Raw genomic sequence first — 19,470 nt, 5'->3', positions numbered from 1 at the left:
GCACCCCAAATCACAGCCTGAGCATCCCAAACCCTGGGTAGGGCACCCCAAACCACAGGCTGGGCACCCCAAACTCCAGGCAGGGCACTCCAGACCCTGAGGCAGGGCACCCCAAGACCCAGGCTGAGCATCCCAAACCCCCAGGTGGGGCACTCCAAGCCCAGGGCAGGGCACCCAAGATCCTCCATATCCTCATGCCCTGCCCAGAACCAGCAGTTGCCCTTTGCTGCCCAGTTCCTTCCAGTCTCTAACTGGGCGCAGACCAAGGCAGCAGCTGTGATGTGCTGAGAACGCTTCGGAGCTGAACTCCTTGAACGGCCACATTATCCCGCACCAGCTCCGCTTCCATCCCGGGGGGCTTCGGCCGTGAAACCTCTCAGAGCAGGAGGGCTGGTGGCCATGGCCCTCTGGAGCAGCCCCAGCCCCTCACGGGCAGAGGGAGAGGGTTGGCACGAGGCTGGAGCTGGGTTTATTATGGGATCCAACGGTGCTGCTGGATAGGAGGAGGTGAAGCCATAAATGGAGCCATGCAGGGGTGCCGAGGCCCATCCTGCTGCAGTGCCCAGTGCCCAGCATGGGAGGTTCGGCAGCTCTTAGGCGATAAAATAGCTTTACACTTTATTAAATATATTAAATCTTAATAATTAAATAGTTATGTGGCAAAGCTGGTTCTGCTGAACATCCCATCCTGGTCATGTCCAAACATCTCCAAGTATGGGGTGGATTTTGGGATGGCAGGGAGCAACGCGGGATGAAGCCGGCCGAGCCAAAACACCTCGGAAAAAACCAAAATATTGGCAAAGACCCAAAAGGGCACTTCTTTGGCAAGGGGGATGCTGGCTGCTCGGCAAGGAAGGATCACCATGGGACCCCCAGCTTGGCAGGTCCCTGCAGCACACGGAACGCTCAAGCCACGCTCGACGCCGGCAGCTCCTCGTACTTGGGATCCCCACAATCCACGGTGCGGATCTGGCCTGGCCAGGGCGGTGCTGCCCTTGGACCGTCCTTTCCCAGCGAGACCCATCCCTCCTTTAGCGAGGGGTGCGCCGGGCACCGCAGTTCTGCCGGGGAATTCCTGCCGCTGCCAGCGCCGGGCGGGCGGGTCTGGGCAGCTCCGCGGCCGGCGCTGGGTGGGTGCCCCGAGGGCTGGGGGTGCAGCAGAGGTTGGTTCTGTCATCGGTGCCCCTCGCCGTGGCGTCCAGCCTGGGGGCTCGGGGTGGGCGACCAGCTGCCATCGCCGCCGTCCCGGCGAGACGCGCCGGTGTCGGGTGACGGATCCGGGGGGTATTTTTATGGCCGGGTGGAAGATTCCTCCTTTGGTGGTTTTATTTGGGTTTTTTTTTCCTATTTTTTCCGTCCTTGCAGATTCAAACGGCTCGAAGGGGGGGTGGGAGAGGCAGGGGCTGTGAGCAAATCCCCTCTGTGACCGGAGCCATCCCGTCCCCGGCGCAGCCCGTAAGCGGCTCCGGTGTGTTCCCGGCACTCACTGCTCCGCTTTTGGCTTCTCCACGGAATTGTTCAGCTTCTTCAACGTCTTTTTAATGCGCAGCGCGGTGAGACGGGCCGAGGGGCTCTGGTACCAGCACTCCTTCATGATCTTCGCCAGTGCCGACAGAACCTGGGGAGGCACAAAAAGAGGGATAGATGAAAGGGCTTAATGGGTAGCAAAAGTCCGGCTCGGGCTGAGAGGGGGGCGGTCCCCCGGGACTCACCGAGTCGGAGAAGAGGCGGTTGGGGATCACGGGGGTCTGCTGGTCCACACACACCACCTTCTTCATGTCCTCGAAGCTGGGGTCGCTGGGCACGGCGTCAAAGAAGGGCGGCCGATACTCCTCCACGATGCCTGCGGGAGGGGGCTGGCGTGAGGACGGGGGAGAGCGAGGAGTTCACCCCCATCCTGCACATCGTGGGCTGCCCGCAGGCTCCGGCACGACCGAGCTGCTCCCTGCCCGGGGGGGCACGTGGGGAATTGCTGGTGGGATGTGCCTCACTGGACACACGGGGCGGTGGGAGCTGGCTCTGGCGCTGGCTCCGGTGCCACTGGTGGCTCCAGCACCAACTGCAGCCCTGGCACTAGTCCAGCACCAGCCCCACCACGAATATCAGCTCCGGCACCAGGTCCAGCACCGATACCAGCCCTTGGCACTGTGGCCACCTCCACTCAGCACCTGTTGGCCAGCCTGCCAGCTGGCCCAGCTAATCTCTGCTTAATGCTTCCATATGTCCGTGTCCCCGTGGGATTTAATGTCTCTGGGAAGCCACGAGCCCCCACCAGCTCCCTGCACCCCAAGGGGTGACCCCCAAACCTCAGGGTGCCCTGGAGTTCCCCATCCCCGATTCCCTGAGGAATGAAGGGTGGACTCTTCACGTCCTGGAGAGTGAGCGATCCTGGAAGGGTTAAACCCAGCCGGCTGAAGGCCATTCCTGCGTGCGCATGGCTGGGGTAATTCGGAGTAAATGTGTAATCTGAGGGAGCCCTGGGGCCGTAAATGAGATTATCCGGGCCAGACTGCGCCTGGGGGGACCTCCTGCCCCACCCGCCAGCGCCCACCATTTAATTAATGCTTTTACCGGACTTTGCCGTGATGAGCAGCACTGGCCAGGCTGCCCCAATTAGGTTCATCCCCAGCGCGGGGGGTCCCTACCCCTTGCCCCAGTCCCGAGCTGCCGAGCCAAACCCGGCGGCCGGAGGTCCCGGCCGTGGCCGCTTTCCAGGCAGCGCTTGAAGCTGCTTGTTTTCTAATCAGCGCTGAACAAACAAAGCACTGATTGAGTCTAATGGGCCCTTTAATCAGGGAGCCGGGTGCTGACACTAGATTACAGTGTTTATAATTTACAGCTAATCTTCTGGGCGAAGGAAAGGGGGAAAAAAAACCAGCAAGAAAAGGAGGGAAGGCGGGAACGGGCTCGGAGCCTCACGGGGAGCCGGGAGCGAGCGGAGCCGGCAGCCGGGAGCTGCTCACCATTGACCACCGTCCGCCGGGTGATCTCCCAGAGCACCAGCCCATACGCCCAGATGTCCGTCTTCTTGTAGGACTCGAAGCAGTCGGTGCGGATCTGCTCGCTCAGCACCTCCGGGGCCATGTAGCGCTTGGTGCCCACCCGGGGGTTGTTGCCGATGTCCAGGTAGTCGCTGCCCTGGGAGTGCATGACAGCCAACCCTGGGGGGACAGATCACTGAGTTATTTGGGATGGGAAAGACTTTTAAGGTCATCAATTCAACTATAAAATGCTGGGATACCGGCCCTGGTCAGTGCTGTGCTGGTGCTGCATCCACGAGGCTCAACATCCCTGAGGTACCAAAACCCCAGGACACCACATCCTTGGGGCACCACCACCCTGGGGCATCACATCCCTGGAACGTTACATCCCCAGGGTACCACATTCCTGGAGCATCACATCTGTGGGGTCCCACATCCCCGGGGTACCTTGTCACGGGGGTACCACATCCCTGGGTACCACATCCCTGGGTACCACACCTCTGGGAGCTGCAACCCCGGGTATCGCAGCCCTGGGGTTTCACCCCCCTATATATACCTGGGGTACCACATCCCACCCCTCCATCTCACCCAGGTCTGCGATGCAGCACTGCCGGTTGCTTTTCACCAGGATGTTCCTGCTTTTCAGGTCCCGGTGGGCGATGGCGGGTTTGCCTTGCGTGCCAAAAATCTCCACATGGAGGTGGACGAGGCCGCAGATGATGGAGGAAGCCAAGCCCAGGCAGGTCTCCACATCCAGGGCCGTCCTCTGCAGGTAGTCGTAGAGCGAGCCGTTCTCGTGGTAGTGGGTGATGAGCCACAGCTGCGTGCTGGAGTTCCTGGACGTCATGTCAGAGGCGATGAAGCCTGGACAGGGAGAAAGACGTGGGACCACGGACCCACCACGCTCTGCCCCCACTTCTCCAGCCCTCCTGGGCCCCCCACTCACCCAGGATGTTGTCGTGCCGGAGGAGGACGGTGTTGTAGATCTCTGTCTCGCGGAACCACGACTGCTCGTCCCGGGAGGAGAAGATCTTCACGGCCACGCTCTCCCCGTGCCACACGCCTCGCCACACCTCACCATAGCGCCCTTTACCTGCCGCAGCCATGGCACCGCATCACTCAGAGCACTCCCAAGGCCCACCTGGATCCCGTGTGGGACAGCGATGGAGCACCACAGGGTTCCTTAACCTCGGCCAACATCCGCTCACCCACCCAGCTGCTCCCTCCCTCCCCAGTCAGCAGGACAGGGGGAGAACGTGGGGTTGCTATTGGGTTTTGGCTGACAGGGTTGGGTCCAACCCCCCTTTCTGGTTTGAATTTGTGGTGCCATCACTCAAGCTCCAGCTGGGGGTGACTGGGGCAGCCGCCCCCCCCTCGGCCGCTCTCCTTACCCACACACTCCATGAGGGTGATCTGCCGAGCCACCGTTCGCTGGACGAGGAAGGGCAGCCCGGAGCCACTGCCCGTGGTGCAGTCATCATTGAGCAGGTCCTGCGCAAACAGGGTGGCCATGGGGTCGTGGCCATGGGGTCATGGCCACGGTCAGGGTGGTCATGGTGGCCACCCCCCACCCACACACACCTTGGGCACATTTGGGGTGTCTCATGGAGCTCACCCACCTCTAAGGTGCTGTCTCCCACCATGGATGCCTTCAGCATGAGGTCTGTGTCACCAAAGTCGCTATGCTTGTGGCGGTGCTGGGCCACCTTCCAGCAGAAGAGTGCTGTGAGTGCCACGAGGACGAGGAGGGCGAGCAGTGGGACGAAGATCATCAGGAGGAGGTTGGGTAGGGAAGGCGTCTTTCCCAGGGCATCTTCTCCTGGGTAGGGGAAACGAGGGATGGGAGCATGAGGGTGGACCTGGGTGGGTGGAGGTCTAGGGTTTGGCCTTGAACATGGGGAGAGTGTCTCTGCATTGGGATCAACCCCATGGGTGGCAGCTCTGCAGGCACAGCCCAAGAAGGGACACCTGAGGACATCTTGGTGGCCCTTTCTCACTTGGGAAAAGGTGGCTCTGTACGTGCTGAGTGAGGACAGGGACAATCTTGAGACCCAACCACATCTCCAGCCACGTGGGCAGCTCGTCCCCTCTCCCCCATGCCCCTGTACCTTGCAGGAAGATCTCCAGCTCGGCGTTGCACATGCGGGACTTGCAGCACCTCATGCCGTACTGCTCCGTCACGGGCGTTTGGCAGTGCTCCAGGATGTTCTGGGAGAAGCAGCCCCGGTGCTGGGTGATGGTCCCCTCCTCCTTCCTCTTGCTGACGAAGCACACCTTGCCCGTGCAGTTGGGTTGGCTGCAGTGGGGCACGTCGCAGGCACACAGCAGCTCCTCTGCGGGCACCAGGAGGGGACACATTGTGCCATGGGGTCACCCCACTGCCCACCCAGGAGCTTCAGTGGCTTTGGGGACAGGGACATTGTCCTAAAGACTCCTGAACCGAGTTTTGAGAGTGGGCAGCCTCCTAGAAGGAGGGGAAGGCTGCTGTGAGCACTCAGTACAGGGAGTCCGTCCTGACAGCTCCTGGGAAACCCCAGGAGAGGATCCAAGTGCCAGCCCTAAACCTGGGTGTCACCTGCTCCCACACCCCCAAGAGGCTCTACGGAATGGACTGTGCCTCCAGCCCCAGCAGCTGGGATTTACTGGGATGCACTGGTTTACAGCACACAGGGTCACATCCTGCCCACGGAATCCCAGGGGACGTGGGACCTATGGGAGCCTGATCCCAGGAGCTAGACTGGGATCCAAAGCCCCAAACTCAGCCAGGGCCTCCCCAGTGGGTGTTTTGGGAGCCGGCTGCCAAACCCAGGGTCTTTCCTGGAGTTTTTCCTGACTTCCCTGAAGGCACTTTCCTGCGCCACGGTGCCAGAGTGGCTCAGATGGCGGCCACGCTCCCAAACTCCTAATTTAGCTCTGCCCTTTTGCGCAGAAAATATCCCTCCTGGAATCAGTCAGTTCAGCACGAGGGCAGCCAGACATCCGGTGCTGAGGGGACAGCAAGGGGACAGCAAAGGGACAGAGAGGGGACAGTGAGGGGACAGCAAGGGGATGGCTGCAGTGGCCATCCTGCACTTCCTGTGTCCCTGCCCCAAAGGCTGCCTGGTGCCAGGGCCGTGGGGTGGTGGCAGGGCCGGTTTGGGGTTGGTGGCCCCATGGGCAGGACAGGGACTTGGTAGAGACCCCAATAAGCTCTGCTGCTCCTCCCTGGCACAGCCACATTATCCTGGCCCTCCCTGCAAAAGCACCCAGCCTGGATCTGTCCCCAGGTCACCTGGTGCTCCCCGGGATGCTGAGCAGCTCCTCCTGCTTCCCACCATTATCATCATCATCATCATCATCATCAACACCTCTGGGAAAACCCACGTTTTTTAGTACGTGGTGCCAGCCTTTCCCCGTCTCCCCTCCGGTGACAGCAAAGCACTTGATCTACCACAATTAACTAAGCCGAGATCCTCTCTGGGGGATGGGCCAGCATTCCAAAGGGGCACAGCACAGTCCCTGAGGAGCCCAGCTTCCACCCTGGGTTTTATTTTGGGCACAGATGCTCCCAAAAAGCCGAGGGCTTATTTTAACCGGCTGTCACCGCATGGCACTGGCACTCACCGGCTGCGAAGCTGAGGGACAGGGTCATCAGCGCCAGCACCACCCGGCCACCGGCTCCACACGGCATCGTCCTGTGGGGAGCGGAGGGGTGAGAGCAGCCCTGGCACCCCCAGCCCCCCCAAGGGACTCATCACCACCCGTGGGGGCTTTGGGACGGGAGAGGGAGAGGGCAAGGCAGAGATGGAGTGAGGTAGGATGTGCTGCTTCCAACTGAGTTTGGCTCCGGACATCCTGGGCACAGCCCTTCCTGAGAACAGATCCCAGGACCTCCCAAGCTCGGGGCACCTCCCTACCATGGCATGGGATGCCCCTCACGGCCCCACAGTGCTCAGGAATGCACTGGAGCCAGGGCCTTGCCATCTCCACGCAGCCCCAACCTCCTTCCCTTCTCCCAGTGATAGGGACACCGGCATTTCCCACTGCTTCCATGGCTCCTGCTCCCTAAAACCACACCCCAGGGCCTTGGCAGCCGTGACGATGCCACGGCACTGCTGGAGATTCCAGGTTCGGCAAGAGCCGGGCTGCGGGATGGAGCTCAAAGCCCCCACACCCCCGTGCACAGCCCAGGAGCCGCCAAGCGCCGCTGGCCACGGGCAGGGGCTCAGTCCTGGGGGTGCTTTTGTGTGGAGCTTATCAATGACACGAAGAGAGGTGCTGGGACAGCCAAAAATTCCTTGCTGAGCCTTTGGGGGAAGTTTGGCTATTTTTAATCTTCCTTTTTCTTTTTCCCACTCATAAAAGAGACGTTTCTGCCAAGGCAAACACAGCGATCCCCCTGCCGCCCCCCGCCTCGCTCCACGGCCGCGGGCTCCCAGCCCCTCCTCAGTTCATTCTTCGTGTTCCCGACATAAACATGGCAAAGGCTCCGTTTCCTGCAATTGAAGAGCCCAGCCCAGGGCTGCTGGGACAGGAATCAAGATTGTTTAGATTCTGGCCTTGATGGGGAAGCGGAGTCACGCAAGCCCGGCCCTCGGGAGCGCACACGGACGTGGCTGACCCCGGCAGGCTCCAGCCATGCCGTAAATCGGGCTTTTCCTCCCCAGAATAACTCACTTGGTTGCTGCTCGAGGGGAGGAAACAGTGACCAGATCCTGGGAGCTGGGGGCTGGTCCTTGGTGCCTCGTGTGAGGAGCGGTGCCAGGCTGACCCATCTGACCCTCGGCTGGGCCAGGATCAGCTTTGTTTTAAAATCCCAACTCCCCTGGAGCTGGGCTGGGATCTGCTTTATTTTAAAACCTCAACCCCTCTGGAGATGGACTGCTGAATCCCGACCGCCGGGATGCTGCCGAGCACCGCACTTCTTGCAATCCTGAGAGCTCCAGGATGCAGGTTTTCGAAGGGAAGCTGAGTCTCCCAGGTGGTGAATTCCCTCCTTGGAGCCACTTCCACAAAATCCCGAGCCATTAGACAGCTGCAGGATATTTGCCATGAAATACAAAGCAGGCAGGGCCTCACCCAAAACTCTGCTGTGTATGAAACATCGCATGGATCGTCGTCATTGCCGAGAGCAAACCTTAATCTGGAGTCATTCCTGGTATCCCACAGGAAAAACATCCCAGGTTCTTCAGCAGTGGCACCAACCAGCCCTGGCGTACCCATCCCTGCCCCTTCCTTCCTCCTTTCTCTTCAGCAGCTCACGTGCCCTCCTGACATCCAGAGCATCTTACCCAGCCTGGCCGGGTGCTATATTACATTCTTTGGGATTTGTAGCATCAGGAGAAGGGAAACCTGTGGGATGGGACGTGGGTGCCGGCAGGAGTGGCTGGGAGCAAGAGGCAGCCATGCTGCAGCTGGAGGGTCTGGACCAAGAACCAGCCCCGGGGAAGGGGAATTTCCCCATGACCCCATGGAGGGAAAAGCAAAGGGAAAACGGAGCAGGACACAAGAGGGGTTCAGGGAAGGGTGGCTGGGCACAGCCCTGGGATGTGCGGGATGGTTCAGGGCTCCCTGCTCTTACCAGGGCAGCTCGGCCGAGCTTCTCAACCCCAGCTCCTCCGCCTTCCCCTGTGGTTTCTGCTGCTGACGGGGGGCTCAGCCACAGGATGTGGCTCACGACTCAGCTCCCTGTGCCACCTTTTCACAGGGGGTCGCACACGGCCGAGACCCCCGTGCCAGCGCCGGTGCCAGCCAGGTGAGCCGGGCGTGTACCGGCCGCAGCGATGAAGGACGGGATGGACAGCGGGGCAGAGCTGGCAGGAGCTTTGCCACGGACACCAAGGCTCCAGCCTGGCTTCAGGCACAGGTGGAGGTTTTCCTTTCCCTGCCCGCAGCTGCAGGCAGGTCACGGATGCAGAATTCACCCTCCAGTGGGCTCCTGCACCCCGGCCCCTCTCACTGACGGGAGTCACCATCCCAGGAATGTGCAGCACACAAAGAGAGCAGCAAAACCCGCTCGGGGTCACCTCGGTGCGGGGCTGGCATCGCCTGCGGCTCCTCGTGCAGAGCAGGGACAAGGGCAGCGTGGCTGCCCCGGCCTTACAGCGGGCTCCAGTGCCCGCACCGGCAAAGAGCTCCATGGTGGGCTCTCCCCAGCCTGGCTTTGGAGATGGAGCCTCTTTAGTGCCCCTTCGGGTCTTCCTTGCCCACCCCTCCTCTGAGAGACCTGGGATTTGGCTGTGCAGAAGGGGAGCATCGAGGCGGCATATTCTGTGGTGCTGGAGCCCACTGCTCGCTGCAGCCCTCGCTAGCGGAGCTCTCAACTTTCCCTCATTTTCCCCCATGCCGTTTCAAAATACGCCCAAATTCCCCATTTCCCACATCAATTCCAGCCTTTCCGTTGCAGTTGCTTATTACTTCAGCTCTTTAGCAAGGACCTGGGGACAGATCCTGCCACCACCACGCTGATGTGAACCCAGATTCACGCCCCTGGCCCAAATTCCAGCCTCTCGACCCTGATGTCAACACCAGCGTCCCATGGAACACAAAGAAAACGGAGCCAAATCCTGATTTCAGGGGCAAATCAGGAGGGAAGCACTGAGCTCGGTGCAGCCCCAGACCCCACGAGCGCGTGGCTCTTCCCCACTCACCTACAGCATCCACGTCCTGCAGGAGCCCACGGCACTGCCCGGCCCTGGCGAGGCTCTCCCGGCCGCGATCCCGCTCGTGGATCTGGCTCAGCCGGGGCAGCTTTGCTCCGTGCCCTGAGCCCCGACTCGGAGGATCTTCATGGATCTGCTCCCCTCCCGCTACCCATCCTGTCACCGTGGGGGCTCCCACGGCCGTGCCCGTCCCGCTGGGGGAATGTCACCCTTCCCGGCCTGGCTGCAGGGGCTTGGCTTGGCGACCCCGTTGTCCGACGCAGCCGTTTGGCAGCTGCTCTGTGGTCTGGATGTGGGAGAAGTCAAAAAAATGTTTCTTATTACTGCCTCTTCCTGCCTGGCTTCTCTCCACCACTCCCAGCTAATAAAGCATTTCCTATTGCTGAGCACACAGCCACGACCAGCCTCCCTTCCTCCCGCTCACCGGGCCCCAGCTCCATCCTGGTTGCTTTCCCCTGCCTGTTACTCCCTCCTTGTCCTTCACCAAGCGCTTTCCCACCCCAGTTTCCCAGTTTCCATGGCAAACCCTATGCCATGGTATGGACATGGCCACCACCACTTCACCCCAAGCATCCCAAGGTCTTCAGCAGGAGCACAGCTGGTTGCTTTGACACGGGTGGGGATGGGAATGTTCTAGAGAGATGCCATGGGAATGACCTTGACCTGCTTGGCCATCCCTCCTTCTCCAGCCCTCATGGGGATGGAGCACCGTGGCAGAGCCAAGGGGCTCCCTGGTTATTCCGTGCTGGCCCCAGCAATTCCAGGGTGCAGTGCTGGAGGGCAGGGGAGGATTCCACCCTGGTGGCATCAGGGCGTGGCACCGAATGGCCGCTCCGCTGGAGATGTGGAGCCCTGGCTGCGGGCATGGAGCAGGGCATGGTGGCCTGAGAGGCTTCGCTTGGTGCCCTGCGCTGGCACAGCCCTGCTGTTCCCACACGGCGCCGTGGTGGCGGGCACCGGGACGGTGGCGGGCACTGGGACACCGTCGGCAGGGCCGTTCCCACGGCCGGAGCCCGGGCACTTCCCGCTCCCCCAGCACCCACGGGACCGTGGGCAGCGGAAGCGCTGCTTCCCGTTTTGCCGCTTTCGGGGCTGTTCTTTGGGTCACCCCAATCTCAGCTGCTTCTCCCTCCTCCCGCCCCCACCTCTCCCTCCAGCGCCATCCCGAGCCCCATCCCCGCCTTTCTGCCGGCTGCTCCCCGGCACGGTGACCGCTCCTGAATTGCAGCCTCTTTCCTAAGGCGGTGACCGGGCCGGATTTACCTCCCCGCTGCCGTCGCATCACCAGCCCCAACCGCATCACGAACCCACCCGGAGCCTCCCCGGGCCGGGACACGGTGGCGGCGGAGCTTTGAATCTCGCCGGCCGCCTGGCCCCGCTATCATCAGATCTAGGAGATTTAAACAAACAAAAGCACAAAACCAGGATAAAACATGAAGGACCTTCACATGTGACTTTGCCCGTGCGGGACCGGGAGCTTTGCGAAGCGGCGCGGGGGAAACGGGCAGTTTCCATCAGATAGGGGCTGCCCGGGAGGAAGCTGGTGCCTGCAGACGCCTTATCTCCGTGACCATCTCTGCTCCAGGCGGGTCTCAGTGATCCGGCCGGATTGGCCCCTCCCGGGGTTATTCCTGGATGGTTCTTGCATCCCTTCCATGGGAGCAGACACAGGGCATCCTGCTTTTACGGCGGCGGGCAGGAGTTATTCTGGGCAGGCGCCGCTGCTGGCTTGCTTTGATCCCTGCAACTGCATCTTTCAAATGGGCCACCTTCCTTTTTAAATCATTAACCATCGCTGGGGGGATAAACACTAAAGAACTTCTGAAAGTTCCTAAATCCTAATCCCGGGCGACTCGAAGGGCAGGGATGGGTGGGAGCCCTGGGCCCAGCTGCAGCTGTGGCACTGTCGCCGTGGGAAAGTGAATTCCTCCAGAGTGGGATTGACTGTAGAGGAAGGTGATGGGCAAATCAAACCCTCCGCAGGTTTGATTGCCCCGGTTCCAGCCCTTGTCTGGGGCACACAGGGTGAATCAGCAGCGCTGGGCACCACCCAAACAGCACCACGACCCACAGTCCCATGCCAGCCCTGGAACAACCTCCCATCACCCCTTGAAGCCAAAGTGAGACTTTCCTTCATCCTCCGGGTGCTCAGCGCTGTGATTTCATCGTGCAGAAGGGAAGGGGCATCCCTGCACCACAGCCGGACCCTCCACAGGCACATCCAGCCGTCCCCTGGGGTGTCACTGAGCCACCCCCGTGGCGGCAGAGGGGGATGAGGGGCCGGCGGGAGCCCGTCTCTCCCTTCCCCCTGCGTGGCAGGAGCCAGGCTGGCACGGCTCATGCCACGGCTGCTCCATGTGCCGCCCGCCCCCGGCTCATCTGCGAGCCGCAGGGAGCTGGCGAAGGAGGGCAGCCACGTGCCGGGGAGCCCGAGCGAGCCAAGGGATAGAGGGGAACAGCCGGGGACGCTGCAGCTTCTTCCCCACGAGAATGCTTCCCCACCTGCGGCCCAGCCCAAACCTCCCAGTGCCCCACAAAGGGCGGAGCTGCAGCCTCAAAGTGGGGAGCGTGGACTCCCGTGCCCCTAAAAAGGGGGTGGTGCAGGGAGGGGGCTCCACACCTGGCCAAGAATTATTTACGAGCTGGGTAACTTTTGCTCCGAGCACCTCCTGGAGTCAAACTCTGCCCACGCTGCACGAGCCGGCACCGCAGCTTCGCGTTCCTACACCCTGTGATGGAGCTGGATTTGAGAGGACCTGGAAATATGGGAACACCAGCACCCTGCTGCTGCAGCGCCGGAGCTCTGGGGGGAGCTGGGGATGGAGCCCACGAGTACCCCAGGCTTGGTTTCGCTTGGTTTCCAGCCTGTGCCTGGCAGCTGGTGCTCCTTCCACAGCGTGGAGCTGTGCTGAGCCCTGGTGTATCCATCCACCACACAGGAGCACACGGGAGCAGGGAACGTCACTGAGGATGTGACAGGGTGGCCAGGGGACACTGGCAGCAAAGAGGGAGCGTTCCTGCCAGCCCCACAGCAACCCCGAGCTTTATTCATGGAATCAATCCCGTTAGCATGGCAACCACTTCCATTTTAATTTGCTCAGCCACATTCCAACGCACGCTGCGGAATCGAGAGCTGGGGGAGATCAAAGAGGCAGGAAAAAAGAAAAAAAAAGAGGAGGAAAAAACAGAGGAAGGACTCGTGCCACAGTCCTGCTCCCTGGCATCCCTGGAGCTCGGTGCAGGGACTCAGCACAGAAGTGCCCAGCACGACACGTACCATGCTAGGGTGGCCACCCTTGGGGTGGAGAGGACAAGAGGCCAGGCAGGGGCCTGTGAACCCTCGGGGACATTTCAGCTGGGTGCGTCCTCCTCCCTTGGACATTCCCATCCACCGGGAGCAAAACCACCCCTGTGCCAGAGAAGCCAGCGGATCCAAGGGGACAGCGAGACCCTTGTCCCCACCCTGACCCCTCCTGCCTTAACCTTTCTTCTTCTTTTTCTTCTTCTTCTTCTTCTCCCCGCCCTTGGCCTCCTCAGCCGCTCTCTTCTCCTCCTTCAGCGCCTTGTACCTCCACTGAGGCGGCTGCAGCAGGTTCTTGTCCTTCACACATGGCGTCCGCTCCCTGGCAGAGGACTCAGAGGTCTTGCTCACTTTGATTTTGGGGATGGGCTCCCCAGGGAAGATGATGTTCCCACACCGCAGCCACAGCGGGAGGAAGCTCAGGAGGCGGCTGGGTGGCTGGCGCGGCGGCAGCAGCCGGGCCCCGGACACAGCTTGGCCGTTGCAGGATGATCCTGCGGTGCTGGGGCGCGAGGACGTCTCTGACTCGTCCTCTCGATCCAGCACGTGCTGCCCGAGGATCTCCGGCACAGACAGCCTGCACTTGCCCACCTCGGGCGGGCTGTCGGGGCAGATGGTTTGGCAAGCAGTGGCCACGAAGGGGCTGGCAAGGGACGTGGTCATCCTCACCATGTGGTCCATCACACCGTCCTCCTCGGCATCGCGGGGGATGTTGAAGGTGAACATGGATCGGATCTTCTCCAACAGCCTCTTGCTCCTGGATTTGGGGCTCAGGGCCTTGGCCACCAGCTCGGCCAGGGCCGGCCACTCGGGCTGGTACTGGGTTCCAAACTGCTCCGCGCGCGGGCGCCGCAGGAGGGTCCGGATGCGCACGGTTGTCTCGAAGCGGCCGGTGAAGGTCGCCCATTCCCTGGCTGTCTTCCCCTTCACGGCATCCACCGCTTGCAGGTCAGCTCCTGGAGACAGCGGAGAGCATCACCACGACATCCCACCCTGAGCAGCAGAGCCACCCCTTCCCGAAACCCCGGAGAGCCCCTGGGGAGGTGCTCACCCGCCAGGAGCAGCGCGGTGACGCAGTCCTGCCGCCCCTGCACCGCTGCCTTCATCAACGCCGTCAGGCCCCGGGGGTCTCGCTGGTCCACCTCGAGCGCAGGGTAGTAGTTGAGGAGGTAGTTGACAATGGTGATGTGTCCTTAACAGCCAGAGAGAAGCTGCGTTAGAGTTCCGACAGCTAACGGGGACAGCGGCTGGGGCCTGCTGGACAAAGGATTTCGCAGCTGCATTCCGTGGGGCTGCAGATACGCAGGAGTTTGAAGGGATCAGGATTGAAAAGCTTTGGGTCTATTTAGGTTTGGCCATGGAGGGAACAGTGCTGCTTTAGTGGAGAACACAGGAAAGAGTCCAAAAATGCAAAAAACCCCCCCATAAAATCATGAATTCCAGCAAGGATATAACGGGAATCAAGAGTGATTCCCACTTCAGGACCCTTCTCCTTCCCCTCCTGGTAAACTGGGGGGAGGGAGCCAGACTAGCAAAGAAAACCATCGTGGCTGGAGGTTTGGGCCCTACACAGAGCTCAGAGCCTTTGGGCAGGTAAATTCCTGCAGCTCCAGGAGCTTTCCTGGAGCTCACGGGGCAGCTCCAGCCCAGCTCTGCCACCCGACACAGCACCTTTGAGAGAACAGCGCTGCAGGAATCTCCATTTTTGCGCCAGTTTTAAAGCAGTGCTGAGGTGACCCATGAATGTAGCCGACGTCACACATCCCTTGGGACCACGGCTTTCATGACAGATTGTTTTGTGGTTTTTGGGGGAAGCACAGGGGGGTCACATCCCTTCCTGAGGGGTGTCACTGGTGCTGCCTGTGCCGAGGCCGGGCGCAGTGCTGACCTGCCTGGGCAGCCATCATGAGGGCCGTGTTCCCATCATTGTCCTGTTGGTTGACGTTGATGTAGGGACACTTCCGCAGCAGCGGCACAATGTCCACAAAGCCCTTGGAGCAGGCGACCATCAGCCCGTTCTGGAGGGGGAACAACACTCAGCACCAGCTCCGCACCATGTTCCCACCACGGTGCTCCCACGGCCCTTCCAAAGCGTTCCCCCACCCAAACTAGGCAGGCGCAGGATGGGAGGACGGACGAGGTTCTGCTCCAAGGATTGCATCAACCCCAGGAGACCCATTCCAGCCAGGCCTCTCCCTCCTGCCCCGCCTGCTTTAGCAACCAGCAGCCCTCAGGATTTGCCTGTTCCTGGAAAATCCTCTTTCTGCTCTGCAGGGTGCACACCCCGCCCACCCCAGCCACTCACCCTCCCATTGATGTCCAGCTCTGTGGCCTCACTCCGGGTCACCCCACGCTCCAGCCTCTCCCACACCAGCTTGGCATCGTTCCTGGCACAGCACTGGTAGAGACTGAGGACCTCGGCACCGTCAGCCTCTGGGGAGACCTCGTAGCAAGGGTAGACGGAGTCGTCGGAGAAGATGCTGCTGGTGTCTGAGGGCTCCGAGGACTCTGACAACGCGTCCTCCTCCTCCTCCTCCTCCTCATAGTGCAGCTCCGGGTCGGAGGCATCCAGGCTGGAAGTGGGAACTGCAGCGTGTTCTCCTCCACTGCAGGCATCTGTCATCCGGCCTGGGCGGGGGGAGCGAGCCCAGCTTGGCCCCGCGCCCTGCCTGGGGCCAGGAGCCTCTGCCGGGTGGATGAGGGGGCACTCGGGACTGTCACTCCCCCTGTGCAGACACAGAGCGGGCGTGGGAACCATGGGGGCTCCGGCATCCCTCATCCCACTGGGAAGCCTCGGCTGCCTCCCGGCCTCCAGCACAGCCCGGGTTCCATCCTCTGCCCCGTGCAAACGGGGGTGTCTGGGTGCTGTGACACCCCAGGAGGGGAGCAGCCCCCCGCGGCACAGTGGGAAAACCAGGGGGACACCTCGGGAATTTGAGGGGTGGGTGAGTGTCCCGCTGTTTAGGCGCTGAGCCCGGGGGGGCGGTGGGGTTGGGAACGGCCCCAGGGCTGTAGAGGCGCATCAGGGAACCGAACAGCTGGGCTGCTCTGCGAAGCACCGGTAGGAAGGACACGTCCACCCCCTCAATGGCACACACAGGGTCTGAGCCCTTCCCAGCCGCCCTCCCCTTTTATCCAGGGCACATCCCAATAAATGCAAAGACTTTTCCCAGCGGAACAGCAGCCGGGAGCAGCTCCTGGCTCCCCCAGGACAAAGGACAGCCCTGGAACAGGAGCTGTGGGCAGGGACACGCTGGCTGAGCCTGGCAGCAGGAATTAAACCCTTTTGCTCCGACGCAGAAGCCAACAATTAACTGATGGGTGCCATGAAAGGAGGAAAGCCTTCAGAATTCCACTAAACTTTCCCACCCCTTAGATGTTCCCAAGCAGGGGATGGGGGATGGTCTTCTCACCTTGATCTTCCCTGGGGCTGCTCAGATCATCCCCGTGGGTCCCTCTTCAGCTGGGCAGCATCCCGGCCACAGCCAAGAGACGCCAAGGGACTGTGGAATGTCCCCTCTGTGCCGTCCGCAGGGAAAAAGAGGTTTGTGCTCTGTGGCTGCAGTGGCCTTTTGGCACCAAAGCTGTGACAACCTGCACGTTGATGTGGGCTCAGCTACCCAAGAGATCTTAAATTAAACTGTAGCTTAAAATGGCTCCATCCACCCTGAGCAGGATCAGGACAGGATTTAATGTCTTTAGCCAAGGAGCTGCTGGGAGCCCTGGGCTGTATTTTTATACCTGTCTCCCTTTGGCGTGGCAGTGCTGCCTGAGCAATCCCACAGGCTCAGCTGAAACCCCAAAAACTCCTCCCACCTGACCTTTTATCCAGGTGAATTGGCTGAGCAGATAAATCTGGGAAGCTGCTGTTCCAGCCAAGGGCTTGGACACCTGAACTGTGCAGGTGCACTCCGTAAACTCTGTGATTTCCCCTTGAAAGGTGCCTTGGAGTTTCCATCCCTCCTGCTCCACTGGGAATGGATTCCAAAGCTCCAAGGGCAGCCTTAGCCCAGGAGTTGCAAAAATTGTTTCCCGAATTACCCGTGCAGCCCGACTGCTCCCTTATCTTCAGCTTTAAAGGGTTTTGTTGCTGTTGCTGTTGTTTGTGGTTGGGAGGTTTTTATGTGTTTCCTGAAGTTCAAGGGCCATCTGGACTGTGAGATCTGGGACAGGGAACTTCTAGTCCCTGGATCAGCTCTTTTCTTGCCTAAAAGGCAGGAGTTTGGTGCCAAGGAAATCGTGGGAGGCCACGTTCCCTGTTTTCAGCAGCCACTGAGGCAGAGTCCCAAAGGGCACTTTGCTGCATCCTTGAACATGAAAATGGGGATCAGATGAAGGATCCCAGCTGTTTCCTCTGTGCTGGGAAGCACAGGCTGCGAATCCTGGTGCTGAGTATGAGGATCCTGGCGCTGAAAGTCCCGATGCTGATGCTGAACACGAGGATCCCAATGCTGAGTGTCAGAATCCTGATGCTGAATGTCCGGACCCCAGGCGTGGCATGGCCATCACGGTGTCACCCCGGTGTGACACCTCCTGCCGCCCTCTTGCTCTGCCTTACCTCAGGGAAGGACAGGGAGCAGATTTAGGGCTTAAGGAATCATCCTGGGAGCCATGTGCCGTAATCTGCTGCCTGGAAAAGCCAGGAGGCTCTGAGTCAGTTATGTAAAGACAGGGCTGGGTGCTGAGATGGGTGCCCAGGTGGGTGCCAGGGAGGGTGGCAGCACGGGAAGGTCTTGGTGGTTGCTACACACAACAGGCAGCCCCTCATCTGCTCCTGAAACACTGCGGGTACGTGATTTCATTCCTGTGGAAAAGAACAGGAATTCTCCTGCAGGAGCTCATGGCTGAAATTAGAATATAAAATGCAAATTTGATACATGCGAGGATGGCTCCTAGGCAAAAGCTGCCAGTACAAACAGGACCCTAATCCCCTAACACTAGCACCCTAACCCTGAAACTCTAACCCTAACCCAACACTAACCTATAAGCAGAAACCTAACTCTAAAACATAACTCTGAAGATAAAAAAAATCCCTACCCCAAAAAAACCCTAATTCTAACCCAAAATCTAACCCTAAAGGCTAACAATAATCCTAACAAAACCCCTAACCCTAAATCATAACGCGAACCCAAACCCTGAAGCTAAAACAAAAACCCAAATCAAAAGCAAACCCAACCCCTAACCATAACCCTAACCAAACACTTAACCCTCTCTGTACTATCCCAAACCCTACCCCTAATCGTGACACCGACCCCAACCCCCCAACCCTAACCCTACCCACCAAGACCTGCTGGTCCTGGCAGCTTTCATCTGGGAGCAACCCTTGGACATTCACAATTTTAGGAGCCAGAATCCCACATCCGGCCCCAAGGCGCCTGGCAGGGCAGCAGAGGATTCCTGTTATCCACAGGAGGAAAAACCCAACGCCCCAGAGTCTTGGGGGCAGAGGAGAGGCACCCCTGGGAGGCCAAGGCCAGTTAGACCAGTTGGTTCTGGCATCTTTCATCTGGGAGCAATCCTCAGACGTTCCCAGTTTATGGAGTCGAAATTCAACTTCTGGCTGTGGGTACTGGGCTGCAAAGGACAGCTTTTCTGCAGAGGAAGGAAAGCAGGGCCCCCCACTGCCTCGGGGGCAGCCAAGATGAGGTCCCTGGGAGGCCGGGGCAAGCCAGGCACGTCAGATCTGGCAGCTCTCGTCCGGAGCAGTCCTCGGACGTTCGCAGGTTTAGGAGGTGGAATCCCATTGTCCGCCTCAGGCGCCTGGCTGTGACAGAAGGGTCTTTTCCATGGGAAGTAAAGGCTGGTGCCCCAGGGTCTTGGGAAGAGATGAGAGGTGGCCCCTGGCAGTCTAAGGCCAGCCAGACCTATCGGTCCTGGCAGTTTGGGAGCAACTCTCGAACTTTTGCACTTTTAGGAGGTGTATTTCCACATTGGACTGCTGGTATTGGCCTGGAAAGATAGCTTTCCTCCACAGGAAGGAAAATCCAGCACCCAGTGTCTCTGGAGCAGCTGAGAGGTGGCCCTCGGGAGGCCACGGCCAGGCAGATCCATGGGTCCTGGCAGCTTTTGTCTGGGAGCGATCCTCGAATGTTTGCAGTTTAGGAGGGGGAATCCTGCTCGCATCTCCGGGCGCCTGGGCGTGAAGGAGGGCTTTATTCCACAGGGAGGGAAGTCTGGCAACCCAGTGTCTCAGGGGCAGCTGAGAGGTGGCTCCCAGGAGTCCAAGGCCAGCCACACCCTGGCAGATTTCATCTGGCAACGATCCTCAAACATTCCTAATTTTAGGAGGCGGAATCCCACTCTCCTCCACGAGTGCCCTGCTTGTTTCCACAGGAGGGAAAGCCTGGCGCTCCACTGCCTCGGGGGAAGATGAGAGGCAGCCCCTGGGAGTTCAAGCCCAGCCAGACCTGTTGGACCTGAATGCTCTTGTCTGGGAGCAATCCTTGGACATTTGCAGTTTTAGGAGGCAGAATCCCACTTTTGGCCATGGAGGCGGCAAAGGATGGCCCTTTCCCACAGGAGGGAAAGCCTGGCCCTACCTTTGCCA

General features: G+C 60.1%; 2 protein-coding genes across 3 annotated transcripts; both read right to left on the bottom strand.

Annotated features, from left to right (window-relative positions):
- Positions 1–593: 593 nt before the first annotated feature.
- ACVRL1 (activin A receptor like type 1) lies at positions 594–10,559 on the bottom strand. Its single transcript, XM_042028927.1, has 10 exons — positions 9,611–10,559; positions 6,585–6,655; positions 5,090–5,314; positions 4,601–4,800; positions 4,373–4,472; positions 3,928–4,074; positions 3,570–3,845; positions 2,964–3,161; positions 1,713–1,843; positions 594–1,618 (listed from the first exon to the last, which is right to left on the bottom strand). The coding sequence occupies exons 2-10, from the start codon at positions 6,649–6,651 to the stop codon at positions 1,484–1,486; spliced, it is 1,479 nt and encodes a 492-aa protein (XP_041884861.1). The 5' UTR covers positions 6,652–6,655; positions 9,611–10,559; the 3' UTR covers positions 594–1,483.
- Positions 10,560–12,583: 2,024 nt separating this feature from the next.
- On the bottom strand, positions 12,584–16,681 carry ANKRD33 (ankyrin repeat domain 33). Of its 2 annotated transcripts, none has more exons than XM_042028928.1 (5): positions 16,337–16,681; positions 15,229–15,649; positions 14,812–14,941; positions 13,975–14,115; positions 12,584–13,879 (listed from the first exon to the last, which is right to left on the bottom strand). In XM_042028928.1, the coding sequence occupies exons 2-5, from the start codon at positions 15,544–15,546 to the stop codon at positions 13,101–13,103; spliced, it is 1,368 nt and encodes a 455-aa protein (XP_041884862.1). In that variant the 5' UTR covers positions 15,547–15,649; positions 16,337–16,681; the 3' UTR covers positions 12,584–13,100. The 2 variants fall into 2 exon arrangements, with proteins under 2 accessions (XP_041884862.1, XP_041884863.1); XM_042028929.1 differs by having other exon boundaries at positions 15,229–15,551.
- Positions 16,682–19,470: the final 2,789 nt, after the last annotated feature.

This window comes from Corvus kubaryi, unplaced genomic scaffold, assembly GCF_017639235.1.
Source record: "Corvus kubaryi isolate FWS band 111438036 unplaced genomic scaffold, C.kubaryi_AGA036_p1.0 37309, whole genome shotgun sequence".
Taxonomy (NCBI): Eukaryota; Metazoa; Chordata; class Aves; order Passeriformes; family Corvidae; genus Corvus; species Corvus kubaryi.
Note: the sequence above shows the minus strand (reverse complement) of the source record. Positions and strands in the feature narration are given on the sequence as shown.